Source organism: Macrosteles quadrilineatus, unplaced genomic scaffold (assembly GCF_028750875.1).
Source record: "Macrosteles quadrilineatus isolate MER2022 unplaced genomic scaffold, UCM_ALF_1.0 Scaffold_3__2_contigs__length_128488019, whole genome shotgun sequence".
In the NCBI taxonomy this organism is placed as follows: domain Eukaryota; kingdom Metazoa; phylum Arthropoda; class Insecta; order Hemiptera; family Cicadellidae; genus Macrosteles; species Macrosteles quadrilineatus.
The window spans coordinates 116,105,245-116,125,629 of NW_026542596.1; the positions used below are offsets into that span (position 1 = coordinate 116,105,245).

Here is a 20,385-nt window from a genome sequence, read left to right on the forward strand (position 1 = left end):
GGATGAGAAATCTACTGAGGTAGTATGTATTATCTATGGTAAAACCTAGGCCCGGGACCGATTTACTTTTTCATTTTGATGTCTACAGAGGCCAAAAACACCATTTGTTCAAATTTTGATACCTATATGTATATAGCCAAGATATAATATATATACGTCCGTGAACGCGATAACTTGAGTAATTTTTGTCCGATTTTGATGATATTTGGTTTGAAAGTGTAGGATAAACTTGAATGAGTTCGGAAACCAGCATGATCGGACCATGGAACGGGGATTTATGGGGTAAAATGGTTTTTCTCATTTTGACCCTCAAAACACAAAATTTCTCAATTTCTCTCTAGACCTTTTTAAAGACCTTAAAAATCAAATAATTTATTACACAAAACTGTTTTTGTACCGTTATTGGTAACAGAGAAAATAAAATTAATTGTAAATTAAAATTTCCATATTATTCTTCTCGAGAATATTGTACAATGTTGTGGTTTGCTTGTTTATGGATCAAACTTGTCAATTTTATTTATTTTATACTAAGCCATTAATATTTTACTAAAAAACACACACTTTATTAGTTTCCTTGTAGCAGCAAACCTTGGTACTCATTGAACCTAATGTTATTTAAATAGATTTAAATTGAAAATCAATTCAGACAAATGGAAATCTTGCTTAGTTTGCAGGTTTGCTGCAGCGGGGGTATTCTATTTAAATAACACTAGCTGTGTGCACGTTGTACACAGGGGAATCTTGTAGTCAGTTGAAAGCTTCTTATATTCAGAACAGCAGTTGATTTGCACATTTCCAGATACGCTGACAAAACTATCATCGGACATTAATGTGCAACACCAACTATAACTAATTTTTATATAGTGATGTGTTGGTAAGTAAAAATTATTTTTGCTGCTACTACCGTTTTTAAGGAAAAGAGCCAGTACAAAAAAAAAAATGTTTATAGTTAAGAACTATAGTACGTCCAACCAATAAAATGCGTTAAACAAGTCCCGAGGTTATTAATCTCCCTTGGTTTTGGATTTTCGAAAAAAAAAAATTATCCGGAATCAAATTTATTTCCCATTAATTGCACTATTTGTAAACAACTTTTAATGTAAACATATCGGCTATCGGTGACAGTTTTTAAAAAACAACCTTATCTATGTTGGACTTTCACTCATGACCTGTACATAAGCAAACATGATTAAAAATGCTCTCCCCTTTAGGTTGATAAGCATCTAGACTGCCAGTGCAACTCCTAGGATCGTAGGATCGTGGATCAGATCGAAAAAACCCCCACCACCGCTCAGTGCCGATGGCGTGACGTCAACCAACTGCAACGATACGGAACTGAGTCATGAGCCTTTGTGGTGTAGTGGATAGCGTGTCGGGCTGATAATCTGAAGGTGCCGGGTTCGAATCCCACCGGGAGCACTAACTTTTTGTCAACAATTTTTTTCATATCAGCAAGTTTGGTTGGTTTGGTTAGGTTATAACAGTTTAATTTTATAATTAAAAGATTGTAAAATTGAATTTGAGACATTTATAATTTTATTTTTAGAACAGAGCTATTTTTTGATTAGTAAACCTTCATTCGAGTTTATCATTATCAGCAAGTTTGGTTAGTTTGGTTAGGTTATGATAGTTTAATTATATTTAATTCAAATTCAATCTACAAATTATACGTTTTGACAGCGACAGTGATACAGATAACAATTTTCCGCGAAGAGTTAGATAAGTTATGCTGACGCGCCGGTATTATTCGGAAGCGTACGACATGGTGCGGTGGTGGGGGGTGATCTACTGATCTGATCCACGATCCTCGGGCTCGGAGTTGCACTGGCAGTCTAGACGCTAGTTTTAGGTTGTGGGCCCAGGGGGTTCTAGACTCATGAATTTAATATGTTCCTAAGTAAAAACTTTTTTAATCTAAATAAATTTATCAGTCAGCCTAGGTTAAAGTGTAACGTTTGTTCTTGTAACATCTCATAACATTTTCAAGATATGACTTGTACTGTAAATTACCGAATTGAACCTCTAAACAAAAAAGTGTTGTGCCCAAACAAAGTTTCCAGTGGGTTGCGCCAGAACCTATGGTAACCGCAGCATGGCTGACAGTCTATATTTAATTATTTTTGTCTATGCTCTGACTTACAACTAGACATTCCATCCCCATGTTAAAGTTGTTGTCAGTTTTTAAATTAAATTCGTCGTAGTTGATATGAGCCACCAACAGATTGCGCTGATCTAAAATGTAACTAATTTCTGTCGAATACACAATGTTTTTTACCAAGTCAAACTTCTGCAATGACTTATTATGAGCTATATCAACTGTTATGTATGACCCATCAACTTTTTCAGCAACAAAAATTAAGGTAGAAATAGAGTTTTAGACACGCATTCTGTGACTGGCTCACACAACTACATGTTTTTTAATAAAAAAAAGTTGCAATGGCTGGTCTATAGAAGGGATGTCTACTTCACTATACAATAGTCAGTGAGTGTAAATTACATATTTTTGGTCGAGTTTTCATCCACTGGATGACCAACTAGTATAAATAAAATGCCTACTTTGCAGTATTTTAAGCCAATGGCACTTCTGGTTCAAGTAAATGTGACATCTACTTGCAGTAACTTAAGTCAATTGGTATATTTGTTACACATAAATCAATGAAATGCCTATCCAAAGTTAATGGTACGTCTAGTTCACATAAATGGAATAGCTATTTGGAGTATTTAAGTCAATGGTGCATCCACCTAATTCTGGCGACCCTAATTATTGGTAACTCATTTTATAGTAAATTATGCTCAATGATATTCATCCCATTGTTCTTCCCTTTTTCTCTGTTCGGTGTTTGTAATGTGCTTGTGCTATATTTAGATTGTTCGTTGACTAACATATATTTATGACTCTTGTTTACCTTTTTATAGTTATCTTGCAAATACAGAAACCTTCGTAAGTTTAAAACTCCCTTGCAGTTCGACAAGGGCTGAGCTATTTTGTCAAGTGATATTTAATGGTTTCTAACGTGATGCAAGCTGACTTGAACATTTGTCATTTATTGTTGACTTGAGACTTAACTAATTAACAGTGAAATTGTTAAGCTTTTTAGTATTTAAATTTGGGTGATTTCTATATAAAACTTATATTTTTACTTTCCTGTATATTAAACTCCATTTACTCCCTATAGTTCGAAGTCACAAAGTGTCCAACTATCGAGGTTCTACTGTAGTACGTCCATGTTGAATTTCTAAAAGTTTAAATTCACATAGGGAAGTGCCCTGTGGTCCAATTTGTACCATTTCAGATATATACCTTCCTGTGGTTGGTTACTCTGACTGTGCTAAATTCCTTGCAGATCACTTCAGCCGTTCAGGAGTATTTGTAAAACAAAAGCAGGAGTGTGGTATAAGAGCTTCGCTTCGCTTTGCTCAGATATAGAGCTACAAAGCTTTGCACAAAGTTACTGGATGTAATAATCTATTTGATCACACATTTAGTGATCCGCTACTTCCTCAGGGGGACAGCCCGCTACAAGCTAGGAGAAAATCTTAAATGTAAGCATAGGTTGTTATGCATATTATGAAATGAGAGGTATTTATAGTAGAGTACAGAGCCACAAACCCGACCTCAAACGAAGGCCCTGAGGAAGTAGTGGATCACTGAATATGTGAATAGTTATATTTGTGTTACTAGAGGGCGAAGTGGACCTTTTGGTTTTTCTTTTCCGAGTTCGTTTGCCTCTTCTACTTGACCGATTTTCATGATTGAGGTCTCAAATTGAAGGTGTGTACGCACAGATTTCACATCAAGCATTGGCATTTATTTATCTGCTGTATTAAACATTAATTACTCAACCCAAAAAACATAAATTTGATTTATTTTCTAATTCTTACTTCAATTTACTGTAATATGAATTTCACTAGTTATAATAATTTCAAATTGGATGAGTTTTAAGCAAATACAAGGTACCAATATAAAAGTAATTTTTTATAAGGTTTTTCTATGAATAAAAATCAATAGCTCCAGTATTGTTACGGTTTTTTATATGTTTTGGACTCATAACAATCATTAAATTATAGGCTTTGATTTGAGCTATTGATTGTTTCAATCAGTTAAGTTCAAGAGCAAAACTTAAGAGTTAAGTTTTAAGAGTTGTATTACTCAATCAAAAATCGTAAATTTGATTATTTCTCGGATATGATATTTATATGATATTTTTCAACGCTGCGGAGCAGCATGGGTCCTCTAGTGTTAAGAAATGAATAATTTTTCAAAACTGTTTTCTATGCAATAATGTATCTAATTGTATTCAATGTAAAATAATTCCAATTAAGGAGAAACATTCAAATAATTTAACTGGTAATATTTGGAAAATAATTTATTTTAAGGAAGAACGTCTGTAGTTCTAAATTTGTGTTCAGTTAGTAAATTTTTGTTTTTATTTCATTATATTTTACGGTACAGCATATTGTCAATAGTCGTTCAGTTATGATTTGTGTTAGACTGTATATTTTTAGTCTTAATTGTTTTCTTTTTTAACAGGAATTTTATTTAACTTTTTCAAGACGGGCCATTTAAGTTGAAATTTCATGTTAGCAAACTTACATTTTTATTACATTGATCAGACTTGTAACTACTATGTGAGAGCAGTAAAAATAAATTTTCTATCACGCCAGTATTTGCATAGACAAACGTAGCTTGAAACTGAGATTTTTAAATTTCATTGTGCATCAGAGTGTTTATCTTATCATCTAAGACTAAAGGAAAGGTTGTATATTTAGGATACATGCAACCAAAAGATTTATATTTCATTATGTTTTTTTGTAAAAATATCTTGGAAATAAAAATATTTTTTCTTTGACTACTTAAATAAACATTGTCTACATAACATTAAACGTACAAAAGAAAGAAAAAAAACTACTGGATTGGTATTGTAATTTGTCTTTAACGCCAAAATAAAGAGTACAGCAATACAAAATCATTTCCCTGCGCTTTGTGGGCTTGCATTTGCTGTTGCCACACTGGGTCCTTTAGGATTTAAAGGTTTACATTTTTCAACCATGTACAGTTCACACAATTCATCCCTGAAACAAAAGTATAAATAAAAAAGATTATTAGTTTTTTTTCCTACTACTTTTCACAATTTTTTACATAACATAACTGCATCACTTAACAAGTTTATATAACAAATTTCAACGTACCTTATTAACTTTCAAGGACTCCTCATCTCCTGCAAACAAATTTCAGATCAAAATAAAAAAAAATCAAATTCATTACAACCAAGATCTGTTTTGTTGCAGCACAGTAGTTAAAGGTAGACTATAGATAGGAGTTTTTTTTAGGATTATAGTCCCGCAGGCTTACCTGAGAAACTTCGAGTTCAGGGATAATAGATAGGCCTACACAATACAACAACACAAAACAAAACACTGATATTTCATCCTGATGTAGGACTTTTTCACAGAATAGTTTGAAGAGAATCTCATAAATATATTCTTGGTTTTAATATATTTCAAGTACAGATGTAATTAAAATGTACTTAAAAACTCTTATCAATTCTCATAAGCATATTTATTTAAGTTTTGCAAATATTTCATGATGTCTCAATTTTTAATAGGTACCAATTAAAAATGTTACTAGCTGGCCTGACAGATGTCGTGCTGTCCTAATGTTGTTTTATGTCAAATGTTCGTTCCTTTTCAAGATTAACTCGTTCAATCACGTCCTGGTTGAAGTTCGTTTGCTACGCTTACTCACCATTAGGTTGGAGCTCGTTTGCTGCGCTCACTTGCCTTCAGGCTTAGCTCGTTCGCTACACTAACTCGCCTCCAGGTTGAAGTTTGTTCGCTACTCACCTTTTGGTTGCAAATTAGCTGTGTTAATAAATTAAAAAAAAGAATAGTGCTGCACCCTGTAGGTAAACCTATTCACTTTTGAATGCCATTGAACATCACAGAATCAAACAGTTTTTTGAACTAGCTGTTAAGATTCTTTAATTCCATTTAAATATAAGTACTCATAAGGTTAACATGGGAAACTCCAGAGCCACTGGGGCAGAGCCCTTTTTCGGATCTGCACCAAACTGCACACAAACTTTTCTGGGGGTGTATATATAACAACCCCAAATTTTCATCTTGAAATGAAATATTACTTTACTATCACAATAAATTTCACAGATCCAGCGTTAGCTGGTGAAACAGGTTATATTGTCAGAGATCTTAAACACTAAGTTACATAATAAAACTAAAATCCACATATACTTATCATTTAAATATTCGGAAATGTTATTATAATTTTTCTGTAAAAGGTATTGTTTGAAATCATTTTTAAATTTTGAAATACACTGTTAATTTCATTGAAACTAGTGGGTAGACTGTTGTAAAGCCGTAATCCCATATAATAAGGAGACCTTTCATAAAAACATAGGCGATGTCTTTGGATATTGAAAATTTGTTGAGCGTGTAAGATACGGATGACTGACTTGTTTATCATTGTACATTTGATAATTAATTTTAAAATTCACCATAATTTTAAATATATAAAGTGAAGGCAAATTTAATATCTCATATTTAGCAAATAAAGCTCTGCATGAGGTTCTTTTAGGCATAAATGATAAAATCCTTATAAATTTCATCTGAATTTTGAAAACTGCTTTAGAAAAAGAAGTTGCTCCCAATAATTCAATCCCGTATTGCAAGACAGAAAAGAACATTGCATAGTATACTGTGAGTTTAATTTTTAAATCACATTTAAATTACATTTCTCAAAACCAAAACATACATTTGAAAGCAAGCGGTATTTAATTTACCAACAAACATTCATTTTTATGTGTGTTTTCCATGTTAAATTCTTATCGATATTTAAGCCCAAAAATGTTGCATTTTCAGTAAAGGTGAGTGCATAGCAACGCTGGTGGCGCTGCCTAGGAATTGACAGGCAAAGCTCTCTCAAAGTACTTAACGCTTTTTACCATGCAGTTGGCGTTCTGGGTTATAGTAGTATGTTTTCTGTGATTGCGTGTAGTTTAGTTTTGTTCTCCATCCAATAAGATTGTACAATTGCCTACTTCGTATGTACTTATTACCTAGTGTTGGTTAGTCTATGAGATTACATTTCAAAATTACACTACCTACCTGCTTAGCCTTTTTAATGGCAAGATCTTGCAAATTCTCCAGTCGCTGACGGACCCGATTAAACTGCAACAAGCAGATAAAATCATTAAAGATGCCTATAGTTTTTCAGAAATTATCAATGTAAATCTGTTTTTATTCATGTAAACTTTATGGTGCTAAACATTATTTGGAGCTATACTAAATTATAGCTATACTAAATTGGAGCTATACATTATTTGAGCAATACAATCATCGAGTACACAATACAATAGAGAGGCTACTTGGAGCGCCCAGTGAAGCCGGCTGAGCGGCCGGAGGTGTCGGGCCAACATGGCGGCGCTGTCCTAGTCCGAGCGTCAGACTTCCCCGCACCCGCCCCCCTGCCATCACTAACACCACCAGCCACCACCACGCCTGCCTCCCCCAGACAGTGCCAGACGTCCAGACGATTTATTTCGGTGTGCAAAGTTGTGACTTTTACACGCATCAAATGTCAGTGTTAGCCGTAATATGTTGTCGGACTCTAGTGAATCGTTCATAAGATGGTTAATTGTGCAGCGTTTGGGTGTACTAATCGGACAGCAAACAACAAAAAGGGATATCGACCACCCGCTGGTATAACATTTCACCAGGTAAGCATTGCTTCTTGATCAATACCTTTTTATTTTATTACCAATAGGCCTAAACACAAAACATCGACAGACCAAATACCGGTATCTAATGATAACAAATACCATAGTCGGTCACCCGATCAACTAATTATTCTTTTTCATGTAGGCCCTATGTCTTAAGTGTTAACGAATTAGGAAGAGATTTGTTTATGCCTAATGAACTATGAAGTTTTTTTACTCTTTGGTTAACGTTAGGTTAATCATTGAATAATGGTAATTAAATTTAAAAAAAAGAAGACCACTTTATTAAACAAAATAACAGTATCAGGCCTAATTTATAAAACTAAATACTGTATAACTATTTTGTTGTTTTTTGTCTCAAAAGGGAATAAACAGCTTCTTCCTAGATTTTCAAAGCAATTATTATTACTTTTACAAGATTTGCTGTTTTTTAAGAGGTTTTTAATTTTTTTAGTTCCCTAAAGACGAGCACCTGAGGGAGAAATGGACTATAGCAGTGAGCAGAAAGGACTGGGAGCCATCGAAGTGGAGTCAGCTGTGCTCCGCACACTTCAGAGAGTCAGATCTGGACCGGACGTCTTCATCATGCGTCAGGTTGAGGCCGGGAGCAGTCCCCTGCGTGTTTCCAGCTCAAGGAAAAGAACTTCCCAAGGAAAGAAAGCCATTGAAAAGGACAGTCGATGAGGTATTTAGCACTGGTGAGACATATGTAGGTGTTTTAGAGTCCCCAAGGAAAAAGAAATTAAAAAAGGAGCTTGACAAAACTAAAAGCTTGCTGCAGACATCAAAAAGAAAAGTTAGAAATCTGAATCAAAAAAAGAGAAGGATTACAAAAAAAATTGGTAACCTTAAAAGTATTATAACTGTTTTAAAAGACAAATTAAATATTGCCGATGAGAACTGTTTACTGCTAAGTTCTTTATCAAAAACATCAGCATGCCTGTTAAAAAGATCTCACGAAAAAAATATCAATCCAAAAATGAGAAAGGTCTACGAGGATCGCCTCAAAGCCTTTGCTATAACTCTCCATTTCTTATCCCCCAAAGCTTACAGATTTGTACGGAAAACATTTGACACAGCCTTGCCGCACCCCAGAACGTTGTGTAGGTGGTACTCAACAGTTGATGGTGAACCTGGTTTTTCACAGGAAATATCAAGAGCTCTAAAAGAATACACTAACAGAAACGGGGAAACATTGTGTGCTTTTATGCTAGATTCAATGTCTATTCGTAAGCATATAGAATTTGATGGTAAAAGATTTCATGGTACGGTAAATGTGGGCGTTCCTTTAGAAGATGATAACGCACCGCTTGCAACAGAGGCCTTAGTTTTTAACTTAGTATTTTTAAAATCCCATTTAAAACTTCCTGTTGGATATTTCTTTGTTTCTGGTTTAACAGGAAGTCAGCTGGGCGCTTTAGTAAAGCAAGGGTTGACTTTACTGCATGATGTTGGAGTAAAAGTATCATCACTGACTTGTGATGGAACAGCATGTAATATTTCGATGGGTAATATTTTAGGCTGCAATCTAACAAAAACAGAATTGATTACCTACTTCCCCCATCCAATTACGCAAGATCCTGTATTTTTCTTTTTAGACCCAAGTCATATGGTAAAACTTGTAAGGAACGCATTTGGCGATCTTAAAATTTTAGTTGATGGAAATATTATTGAATGGCGATACATTGAATCTTTGTATAAACTTCAAACAGAAATTGAATTAACCCTTGGTAATAAACTGACTAAGTCACATATTGAATATTGGAAACAAAAAATGAAGGTCAAATTAGCGGCCCAGTTACTTAGTACTTCAGTGGCTGACTCTTTGAAATTCCTTTCAGACAACCATGATGACAGATTTATAAACTGTTCTGCAACTGTTAAGTTTATAAGATTATTTAATGATCTTTTCGATATTTTAAACTCTAGGAGTATCAATGAGAAATATAAAAAGCAGGCACTATATCCCAAGAATATCGAAAGTACAAACAAATTTTTGCAAGAGGCAAAAAACTATATCTTACAGTTAAAGAATAATATGGGTAAGCCAATTTGTGACACTAACCGAAAAACGGGTTTTATTGGATTCTTGATATGCATAGACAGTGCTATGGGTATGTACAATCGATATGTCCTTCATAGTTCATCAAATGCCCAACTGAAATTTCTTCCAATGTACAAAATAAGTCAGGACCACTTGGAGCGCCTCTTTGGTTATATAAGGTCATGAGGCGGCCATAATAACAATCCAACATGTAAACAGTTTACATCAACTTTTAAAAGAATACTGCTCCATAAGGAGTTGGAGGAGAATGAAAGTGGTAACTGTCTGATCCTAGACCGATCGTTAATTTTTGACGTGAAGTCAAAACAAAATGCGCTAGTCGCATTAAACAGTACATTATCAGAATGGCGTACCTTGGAGGAAAATGCTAAAGAATCTCTCTCAAGTATGGATGAAGAAGAAGATTTATTTGTTCCTTCTTGTCAGTCGGATATAGAATTTAATATTGTAGAATATATAGCTGGTTTTGTTGTAAGGTCAATATCTTCTAAATTATTGTGTGAAGATTGTGTCCAATGTTTAAGAAAGGACAAGAACAATATTTTTTTAAGTTTAATTGTAAGTAAGGATAGGGGAGGGTTAGTACAACCGTCCGATAGTGTTATCAAAATATGCAAAATTTGTGAAAGTTATTTCAAGAGTAAGTTTGGAGTTTTTAATAACGATCAGAATTGTCTAGCTGATAAAAACATTATTAGTAAAATGACAAATTACATACTAAGCAAGTGTATAGGAATAAATTTATTTCCTGGAAACTTACATTTCTCGGAAATTGAACTGGATGATAATCATTTTTTTTTTGTTATAAAATTAATCGCTAACAAGTATTTTTCGACAAGATTACACTATTATTGTAAGCTAAGAAATGAAAGCCTTCATAAAAGTAAAGTGAGACAACATTTGAATAAAACTGTTATTTTTTTAGGCCAATAAATATGTTGTTTAAGTACTTTGACTACGTTATTTTACACCCAAAATCACCTACAGAATAACAGAATGCTGTAAAAATAGTTTTAATTCGTTGCTATACCCTGTCAGTTCTGCATAATCAACCCTATTTCTCATTATGAAAATCAACGTATCAAACTATTAATTATTTATCCTTTATAAAAATATAAAGTCTTGATTAAGAATGAAACTTAAGTACTCTACAACACTTGTACATATAGAGGCGGCAACATTTTATATTTATTGGTAAATGAAATGAAACACAACAAATAAAACAAAATAATGTTCTGGCCGGGCAGCAGCGGATTACGGCGGCGGCGCGGCGATCTAAAAGACCGTTTTGCCGCCTTGCTTCTACCTGGAATTATGAAAAAACCAGTCACGATAGAAAAAAAAGTTTGGAATAAAAAATTAAATTCATTTATTCCTCTACAACTTTCCCGCTGACAAAATGTCTCTGACCAAAAAATAAAAAATTTTCTCACAGAACAACTTTTTCATGTCACGTTTTAAAAATCAGAACGACATGTGTGTAATAAAAAATTCATACAACGATAAATACAACTATTATCAATGTAAAATTTATACCATCGTTATCATTAGAAAATTTTCTAAAATCATGCCAAATTTCATCGATATCCTTCAACATTAACTGTGGGTAATGACAGTGTATTTGTCGCGCGATTTCACCGTGGAGTGAGCGCCCGGCTCGAAGATTTCGGGCTGGGTGTCGGGCCAATATGGCGAATCCTGCTTCACTGTAAATGCATAGGATAATATCCGTCTGTCTTCTCTATTGTATTGTGTGCTCGTTGAATACAATACATGAAATTAAAATAAATGAAATTAAAAATGTCTATATTTAAGAGGGGAAGTTAGGACTTGTAAGTTCTCTCTACCATTTTACCTCTAAAACATAAATAAAAACTATTCACTTAAATAAATAAATTTAAATAATCTAAAGTACCATAAATAAGGAAACATGAAGAAATTAAATTTAGTAGCCTAATCCCATTCACACAAGCCGCCAACAACCTGTCATACCAGCGCCAGAGACTCATACTCATGCCTGCTCAGGCATAATCTATTATATGTGTTCAATATAAAAGATTTAATCTCTGCCCCAATATATGGATTTTATATGGTCAGGAAGAGAATTCCACATTCAAATTGCAGATACCAAGAAAGATTTATTAAAAACTGTTAATACTGTTCGATGAAATGGTGACCATACATAGTAGGTATTTTAAGCCAAGTATGAATGGAGATGAGTGTAGGATGAGTGGCGCGATCTTGTAGTCTTGTTAGTGACTGAACAGTTTTAAATATAAAATGAAACTAACATTATGTTACATAGTTTTTACTTCCATTTCAAAATCATGAACAACACAAAAACAAAAACAAACAAACAATTAAGTCAGCTGAAAACTATTTAAATTAATATATCTGTTTTAAGACAGTACAAACTCTTCCCCCATGAAATAATTCAAAGGATACTGTCGATTCTATATCTTCCGAAGTTGATTTATGTGCCGTCTCCATAGCATGTCATCAACAGCAACGGAGTACATAACTCTTCCAATTCTTTTCTTTATTTCGCCTTTTCTCCAAACAATTTTGCCATTTTTCACCATTTCTCTTACCAAAACATGTTCACCTTCTTTGAATTCTCTTATGGTTCCTTTGAAAGATGTACATCCTTGTTGGGCTGTGCGAAAAGTAGGTTTCAACGTTGACTCTAATGAAGGTCTCAACACATCTAACGAATTCCGCAGTTTTCTTCCAAACATCAACTCTGCCGGACTTTTTGTTGTTGTTGATGTCGGTGTTCGTCTGTGAGATGAAAGAACTTTAAGAAGTTTGTCTTTTAGGTTTCCATTTGTGTCCACTTCTTTTCTTAAGTACCTTTTCACTTCTTGAACATAGCGTTCTGCTTGACCATTGCTCTGCGAATTATATGGTGCAATGGTTCTGTGAATAATACCATTCTGTTTTAAGTAATTACTAAACTCTTCTGATTTAAATATTGAAGCATTGTCACTCACCAATGTATAAGGTAGGCCGAATCTTGCAAAAATATCTTCCAAAAACTCTATGGTTTTCTTTGATGTTGCTTGTGTCATGGGACAGGCTTCTAACCATTTAGAGAATGAATCTACAACCAGTAAAACGTATTGATTTGATACAGGTCCTAAGAAATCAACATGTATTCTTTTCCACGGTGCATTTTCTGGTTCCCATGGATGCCACGCTTTAGCAGGATTCTTCTGATTTCTTTGGCAGGGTGTACACTGTTTCACAAATTGTTCTATATCGAGATCCATATCTGGCCACCAGACATAACTTCTTGCAAGGGCCTTCATCCTAACAATTCCTGTATGAGACGAATGTAGATCATTCAAAACACGTTTTCTCAGGGTGCGTGGTATAATAACTCGATCGCCTCTCATTATACAACCGTCCACTATACTCAATTCATCCAAGTGTTTTTTATACTCCTTATGACCCAATGGTTTACCTCTTAGTAAGCAATCGTAAATATCTTTCATTACAATTTCCTTCTGAGTTTCCTCTTGAATTTCGTCCAGCTTCACAGGCAATACATCATTCATTGAATTGCCTAATTTGGTATAAACACGCTCTGTTTATGTCATCCATGAAATTTTCATCCTCTTTTCCTATTATCGGTGCTCTCGAAAGGGCATCAGACGAGACATTCTCCTCAGAAGTTATATGTTGAACCTCGTAGTCAAAACCTTGCAGGAATATGGCATACCTTAGAAGTCTTTGCGCAGTCATTCGTGGTAATTCCTTTGCGGGGTTGAAGATAGAAACAAGTGGTTTATTATCTGTTCTTAAAATAAACCTTTTGGAAAACACATATTAAAAAACTTATTTACACCCCAAAAGATTGCTGTAGCTTCTTTATCGATTTGAGAATACGACCGTTCCGTGAGCGTAAGAGTGCGAGAAGCGAAACATATTGGTCTTTCCGATCCATCCGGGAGAGCGTGTGAAAGAGTAGCTCCAAGCCCTACTGGACTGGCATCAACTGACAGAATAATTGATAATTTAGGGTCATATGGAACTAAAACTCTATGTGAAGCAAATTCCTTTTTTGTTTGAAGCCAAGATTTCTCACATTCTGAGGTCCAGGTAAACTTTCTACCACCTCTGGTCAGTTCATACAAAGGGTGTAACAAGCTTGAGAGATGATTGACAAACCTTCCATAATAGTTAATGAGACCCAACCAGCTTTTAAGCTCATCTTTATTGGTCGGTCGGGGAGCATTTACTACCGCCTCCACTTTGTCTTTACATTTGTGAATACCCTTTTCTGATATTTCATGTCCTAAATACACAATCTTAGCTTTAAATAAATTACATTTCTTACTATTGACTCGCAAGTTATTATTGGATAACCTTCTGAAAACTTCTTTTAGCCGATCTTTGTGCTCCTCTAACGTTTTACTCACTACTCTAATATCATCGTAAAACACCGTAACACCTGGAATGTTGTCTAGAGCTTGAGATATGAATCTTTGCCACTCAGCTGGAGCATTTTTGATTCCGAAAATGAGTCTATTGACAGCATATACACCCTTATATGTACTAATGGCCTGTACTCTGGCACTCTTGTTGTCCATGGGAATGTTTAAATACGCTTGAGAAATATCAATAGTCGAAAAATACTTACAGCCACTCATGCTCGCAAATATGTCATCCAATGTTGGAATTGGATAATGATCAGGTTCCAAGGTCTTATTAACTGATACTTTGTAATCAGCACAAAGCCGAATATCCCCGTTTGGTTTAACTATCGGTACTATAGGTGTACCCCATTGACTGTAGGTCAACTTTGAGAGAATTCCCTCCTTTTCTAACCTGTCAATTTCATCATTGACTTTATCCCTTAAAGCAAAAGGAACAGGGCGGGGTGGCAGGTAAACCGGCTTAGAGTTTGGTTTCAAACTCAAATGAGCTTCATAGTTCGGTACTTTACCCACTCCTGGTAAGAAAACATTAGGAAATTCGCTCTTAAGATTCTCTATAAACTGGTCTTTTTTATGATCTGTTTGATCTTCTGATACCTGGTTTAATGAAGGAAGCTCAATTTTGAACAACTTTAACCACTCCCTTCCAAAAATACTGTCTACGTTCCCCCGAATAACATACAGGTTGCCCACAGATATTTGATTCTCATAGCAAATTTCGACAGTCGCAAACCCTACCGGGCGAATTATTTCTCCTGTATAGGTTCTTAACGGCATTCTTGTTCTATTTAGAATCTTACCTGGAAATAATTTCTTAAACAGATGCAGCGGTATAGTACTGACCGCAGCACCAGTATCTAACTCAAAAGAGTTACGCTTATCGTCAATGGTGCAGTCTAACATAATCTTTCCCGGCCTGTTTACCATTTCGGGTTGATATGCATCATCCGAGAGCTTAGACAATTTAGTACATTTCTTCTTTCTATCCACAATGGATAACATTGACATAAAAGGTGGATTTTGACACTCACCTTCCTCTTCATACTCATTTCCTGTCGAAGCGTCATCAGCTTGTCGCATGTCCTTTCCTTTCACAATTCCAACATTTAATGTCTGCTGGAATTTCGCATGCACTTATGTGATGGTGTCCCCCACACCTGAAACATGATATTTTACTACCCTTTCCTTGCAAATATCCAGCGCTTTTCTTCCCTCGAATCTGAAATTGTTCTCCAACTTTTGATTGCAAATTTGATTCTTGGATTTTCGTTGTTTCACTTTTGATTTGCTCAAAGTTACTTGCTATTTCAAGACACTGGTTAAACGTTTTATCTTCGTGAATTTCAATTAATCTAGACAGAAATTTTCCATCATGAATGCCCGAAATAAACTGTTGCCGCAGATGAACGTCAGATGTTGATGCATTACATTTTGGACATTTAAAATCACATTTACTGGCTAAGGTTTTCAGATCTTTGGCGAAGCTGCCTACAGATTCACTCGGATTCTGGATTCGTTTAGTGAACTTATGTTGTTCTGCAATAATACTTCCCTTAGGTTCCAGTAATAATTGTAAAGCTTCACATATTTCGTCATAACTTTTATCCTCAATGTCACATGGGCTTAGATTAATTCTCAGGTCGTGAAATACTTTAGGTGTCAATAAATTGATCAAATATTGCTTTTCTTTAATTCTGACGTGATTCCGTTTAGGTCAAAAAAGTTGTCTAGCCTTACCATGTATGAACTCCATGTCTCATTGTCTTCATCAAATTTATCAAAATTAGAACAGAAAATAGGTTGACTGGGTGTTAATATACCTTCTTCTACTAGCTCCTGGTGTCTCTCACCCTTCCTCCTCCTCATCCTCGTCGCCATTGAACAGTTTTAAATATAAAATGAAACTAACATTATGTTACATAGTTTTTACTTCCATTTCAAAATCATGAACAACACAAAAACAAAAACAAACAAACAATTAAGTCAGCTGAAAACTATTTAAATTAATATATCTGTTTTAAGACAGTACAGTGACTAAGGCCGACATTCCTTAGACACAGCTGTTAATTATTAGCCCATACAGTTAATGGCAACTAAGGGACCTACAGTTTATAGTGGAATACGAACCACATTTTTTCCTTGGTATATACGAATTGGTCTAATTATCAGGATAGTACTGCGGATAGTCGTAGTACTCACTTGTGTGGATGTTAATCCACACCAGGGAGCATCACATCCACAGTGCATGCCTATAAATATCCACAATTCGTGACCTCCTAGTAGCTGGATTACAGGACGAAGCCACCCGTCCCAGTCACATACACCCAAGAATTGGTGTAGATAAAAGGTAAGAGCCTCTACAAGTGGCACGTGTGCTGATGTCAGAAAAAAAATGGAAGTTATCTGATAAGTACTTGGGAATGTTACTATTAATATTAAAGGAGAGTAGAAGACGGAGGGTGTGAAATTCCCGAAGTTCTTTTAAATTCATCAATGAAGGCAGGTTGAAATAGGAAGTAACATGGTCGTATCGCCAAACATGAATCTGATACAGGAATTCTGCGCTCACTGAATTCGAAGTCTGCTGGAAACTTCATTAGTCATGTCATTGATCACCACATCACAGTAGTTGAAATATATACATCTAAGATTCCTGAATTATTTGTCATGTCCAAGTACTGTAATTAATACCAGAACCGTTTGTGACGCAAAATTCTAGGGGGGGAATAAACTAGTATTCACCAAAGTCAGGCTAGGCCTACCCCTAGAACCGGCCACACTCAAATTTCTTCCCCGGAGTGCTCAGAAGGAGCCGAGAAAAATCCAGGGGTCGATACGAAGTTGTCACGGCTTTGACTGATCAATTTATTTAAATTTAATCGAAGGCTCAGAGCTCTAGAAGCGCTCAGGAAATCCTGCAGACGCCCAGGTGGAGCTATATCATCCCAGCCTTCGTTAACGTGTTTTGGTAAATTTTGCCTAACCTTTGGAATGACTCTGTAGGACCGACGAGTATCCAATCATAAGCCAATTTGATGTAAATACTCGTATTAAAATGCAACTAATTAGTTAAAGACGTTGGTAATCAATCTAATGTCGAATAAAAGGTAAAAAAACAATTCCTACAGAGTCGTCGGGGCCTAATTAATATAACTGAACGGATAATTTATCGTGATATGATTTAAAATAAATTTAATATGAATATTGTAGCTGTTTGATTGTTCAAATCAGCTGCTCCCAAGACTTGATTCTTTCACCCGCCAAAGACGGGGTTTAGAACTTAGACGACAAGTCTCGGGGTATTAAAACGGTGAAAACGAGATATAATTTAGACGTGATAATTCTTTGTTAAGCGAACGGAGAAATCGTAATTTCGAAACTAATTAATTAAAATAAAATAAACGATCGCCACCGCTAGTCACTGGCAGGCAGGAACTGGCGGGTCAAGACTCGAGTTGAGATATTAAATTAAGATAATTCGTAATGGAATTTTAAGAAAACGAAAAGGTATAATAAGTAAAGTATGCGTAAGATAAAACAGAAATAACGTAAAACGTAAAAAGGGGCCTAACTAGTATGGTAGCTAACCTTCGTGATAATCGTAGTGTCGTTGTATTCGTAACCCGTGCGAGCTAGTCGGTGGTCAAACAGCGAATAATTCTTGTCCGGCTCAAATCATGATTTCCTCGGTCGAGGCTTAATCGCTCTGGTGGTGAGTTTGAGAACTAGCCAACAGCTGATCGGAAATTCACCTGATGAGCCGGTCTAGTTGTCGTCTGTCGATGGTCAACCAACACCATTTCGAGGTTAAGTGATGTAGTCATCGGCGTTAAATATTCGTAAAATCGGTCGTTTTAACTTTATTATGTGAAACGAAGTGCTATTATGAATAAATATATCGTTGTGGGTGTGTTTGTGTACTTCACTGTTATTAAAAGTAGGCCTACGTTCTTTGGCCCATAGCCCAAGCTATGGCCAACACATAGGCCTAGGAGTAGGATGTTGTGGGTAAAAATCGGGTAAGTTATGGTGTTTGTTGACTAGCAATACGTTTTTACCCCCTTTAAAATTTGGTACCTCACACGTTACTCAAAGTTATTGAACACAAAGTTATTGAAGTAATATGGCAACATTAAAAAACTGCAACGCTGAAAATCTAAATATTACACCATAGATTAAAGCAACTGCTTTAGTTGCTGGGTAAGCTGAAATAAATTTTAATACATGTTTTAATCCCTCTTCTCAAGTCTGTTTTGGTTTGATATAACTGTAGTAATTCTTGAGTAGGTTGGTGTACAGTATTCTAATTATTTCTTGTTATGATACTGAGGTTTACATTGCATTATATTATTATTTTATTTTATCATCTATATAATTAATACGCTACATGAAACATTGTCGGTTGAACTCCTCCGCCATTTCTCAACCGATTTTATCCATTGACATCTCATTGGAAAGAGCGTGTCGCGTAGATTTGCAAACTGGCCTTACATTTTTTTAAAGTCCCTTGGGCTCTGCCCCAGTGGTTTTGTTAGTTCTCATGTTATCCTTATGGAGAACTTAATTGTTTACATTTTGATCAGCTGTATAATTTAATTGCTGTTATTTATTTATTTCAATTCAATGAAACACATTGAGTACATTTATTTACCATTTGAGTTTGTTGATATTTACTATTTGTTTACATTTTGATCAGCTGTATAATTTAATTGCTGTTATTTATTTTTCAATTCAATGAAACGCATTGAGTACATTTATTTACTATTTGAGTTTGTGTAAACATAACCCCCAAGACGGATCGTGTTAGTATAGCTGTATCTTAAATTTGTGTATTTATCGTTGTTTTGTGTTGCTATGACGGATCGTGTTAGCATGATTGTAACTTAAATTTGTGCATTTATTTTTGTTTTGTGTAGCGATAATTTGTTTATTTGTTGTTATTTTTTCTTTTAAATGCCTCCGACGCGACAACAACGAAACATAGACAGGAGGCGTAATCGTGATAACGACCGCAGCTACAGAACACTGGGGCGTAATAGGCTTAACTCATCAGTCAGCACCTGACCCTGGACAATCTCAACTATTAGGTTACAAATGCGCCCTAACACTACCCCAAAAGGACTTTTCGTTCTCAATTGGCCCTCTATCAATGACTTGTGTTGCCTGTACAGCGAGGCATTTTGAGAAGGAGAAAACCGGCCGGAATGCTTTAGGTTTATCAATAACAAAGATAACATGGTCAGAGTTACACACCGGTAATCTTTCAGTCGACTCTTTTAAACTCATTGTAAAAATGACTGTTATTCGTTTTGAAATAGCTCCTGTAATATTTTGAAATTGCTCGAATTCGAGCAACATGTACACTAGTTATGACTTTAAACAGAAAATCCATAATTGTATAAACTTATAAGATAAAACATACTCCATTAGTAGATTGTCCATCCGTATGGAACAGCTGAAGCCAATTTTCAATTTGTGGACTGTTAGTTCTGTCCGGTGTACTGTAGAGTCGTGTTTTGTTTACAATTCGTTTCTTGCTAATTCAGTAATTTAAAACCTCGTTTGATTAAATAAACCTATCCAATCATAAACAACAACTTGTCTACTAGCTATATAACCAAACAGTGAGTCACAAATCATGAGAAACTATGCCTAAAATAATATAAACAAATTGTAAACAAAAAACAACATCTACAGTAGCACACTAAGTCTCCGGTAAAAGCCAAACCAAAGCAAATCTTGACACCTCAAAAGGTCATGTGCACAGTTTTCAGGGACAGAAAAGGCATTTTGCTCGTTGATCTTTTGCCTTGAGGCCAAACAACCGCAAATGTGACTAAGACAATTCTTCAGGGCTTTAGCTGGTACGTATTTACCATCCTCCGGGCAGCACCGACCTCACTCCAAGGGATTTTCATTTGTTCCTGTATCTGAAGTCTTTTCTCGGTGGTCGGCGGTTATTCAGTGATTAAGAGCTGAAAGAATATGATACCTCTTGGTTGACTAAACAGTTGGAACATTCTACGATGGTGATATACTCAAACTTACCACATTATAACAAATGCCTGGAAAATCAATGAAGTTACGTCAAAAAATAGAACAAGAGTTGCAGATTGTTTTTTTATAAATTTCATTGTTGTCTATG

At 35.2% G+C, this 20,385-nt stretch overlaps 1 protein-coding gene across 8 annotated transcripts in view; it reads right to left on the reverse strand.

Moving 5' to 3' along the window:
- Positions 1-4,915: 4,915 nt before the first annotated feature.
- The window catches only part of LOC128990591 (uncharacterized), a 90,656-nt gene continuing 75,186 nt past the window's right edge, over positions 4,916-20,385 (reverse strand). For 7 of the 8 annotated variants that reach the window (XM_054413041.1, XM_054413042.1, XM_054413035.1 and 4 more), the window contains 3 exons: positions 7,123-7,185; positions 5,191-5,219; positions 4,916-5,073 (listed from right to left, as the gene is read on the reverse strand). In XM_054413041.1, the coding sequence (XP_054269016.1) occupies positions 5,202-5,219; positions 7,123-7,185 (81 nt within the window). In that variant the 3' untranslated portion in view covers positions 4,916-5,073; positions 5,191-5,201. Of the gene's footprint in view, positions 5,074-5,190; positions 5,220-7,122; positions 7,186-20,148; positions 20,216-20,385 lie in introns of those variants that run through there. The other variant, XM_054413039.1, reaches the window with a different exon arrangement.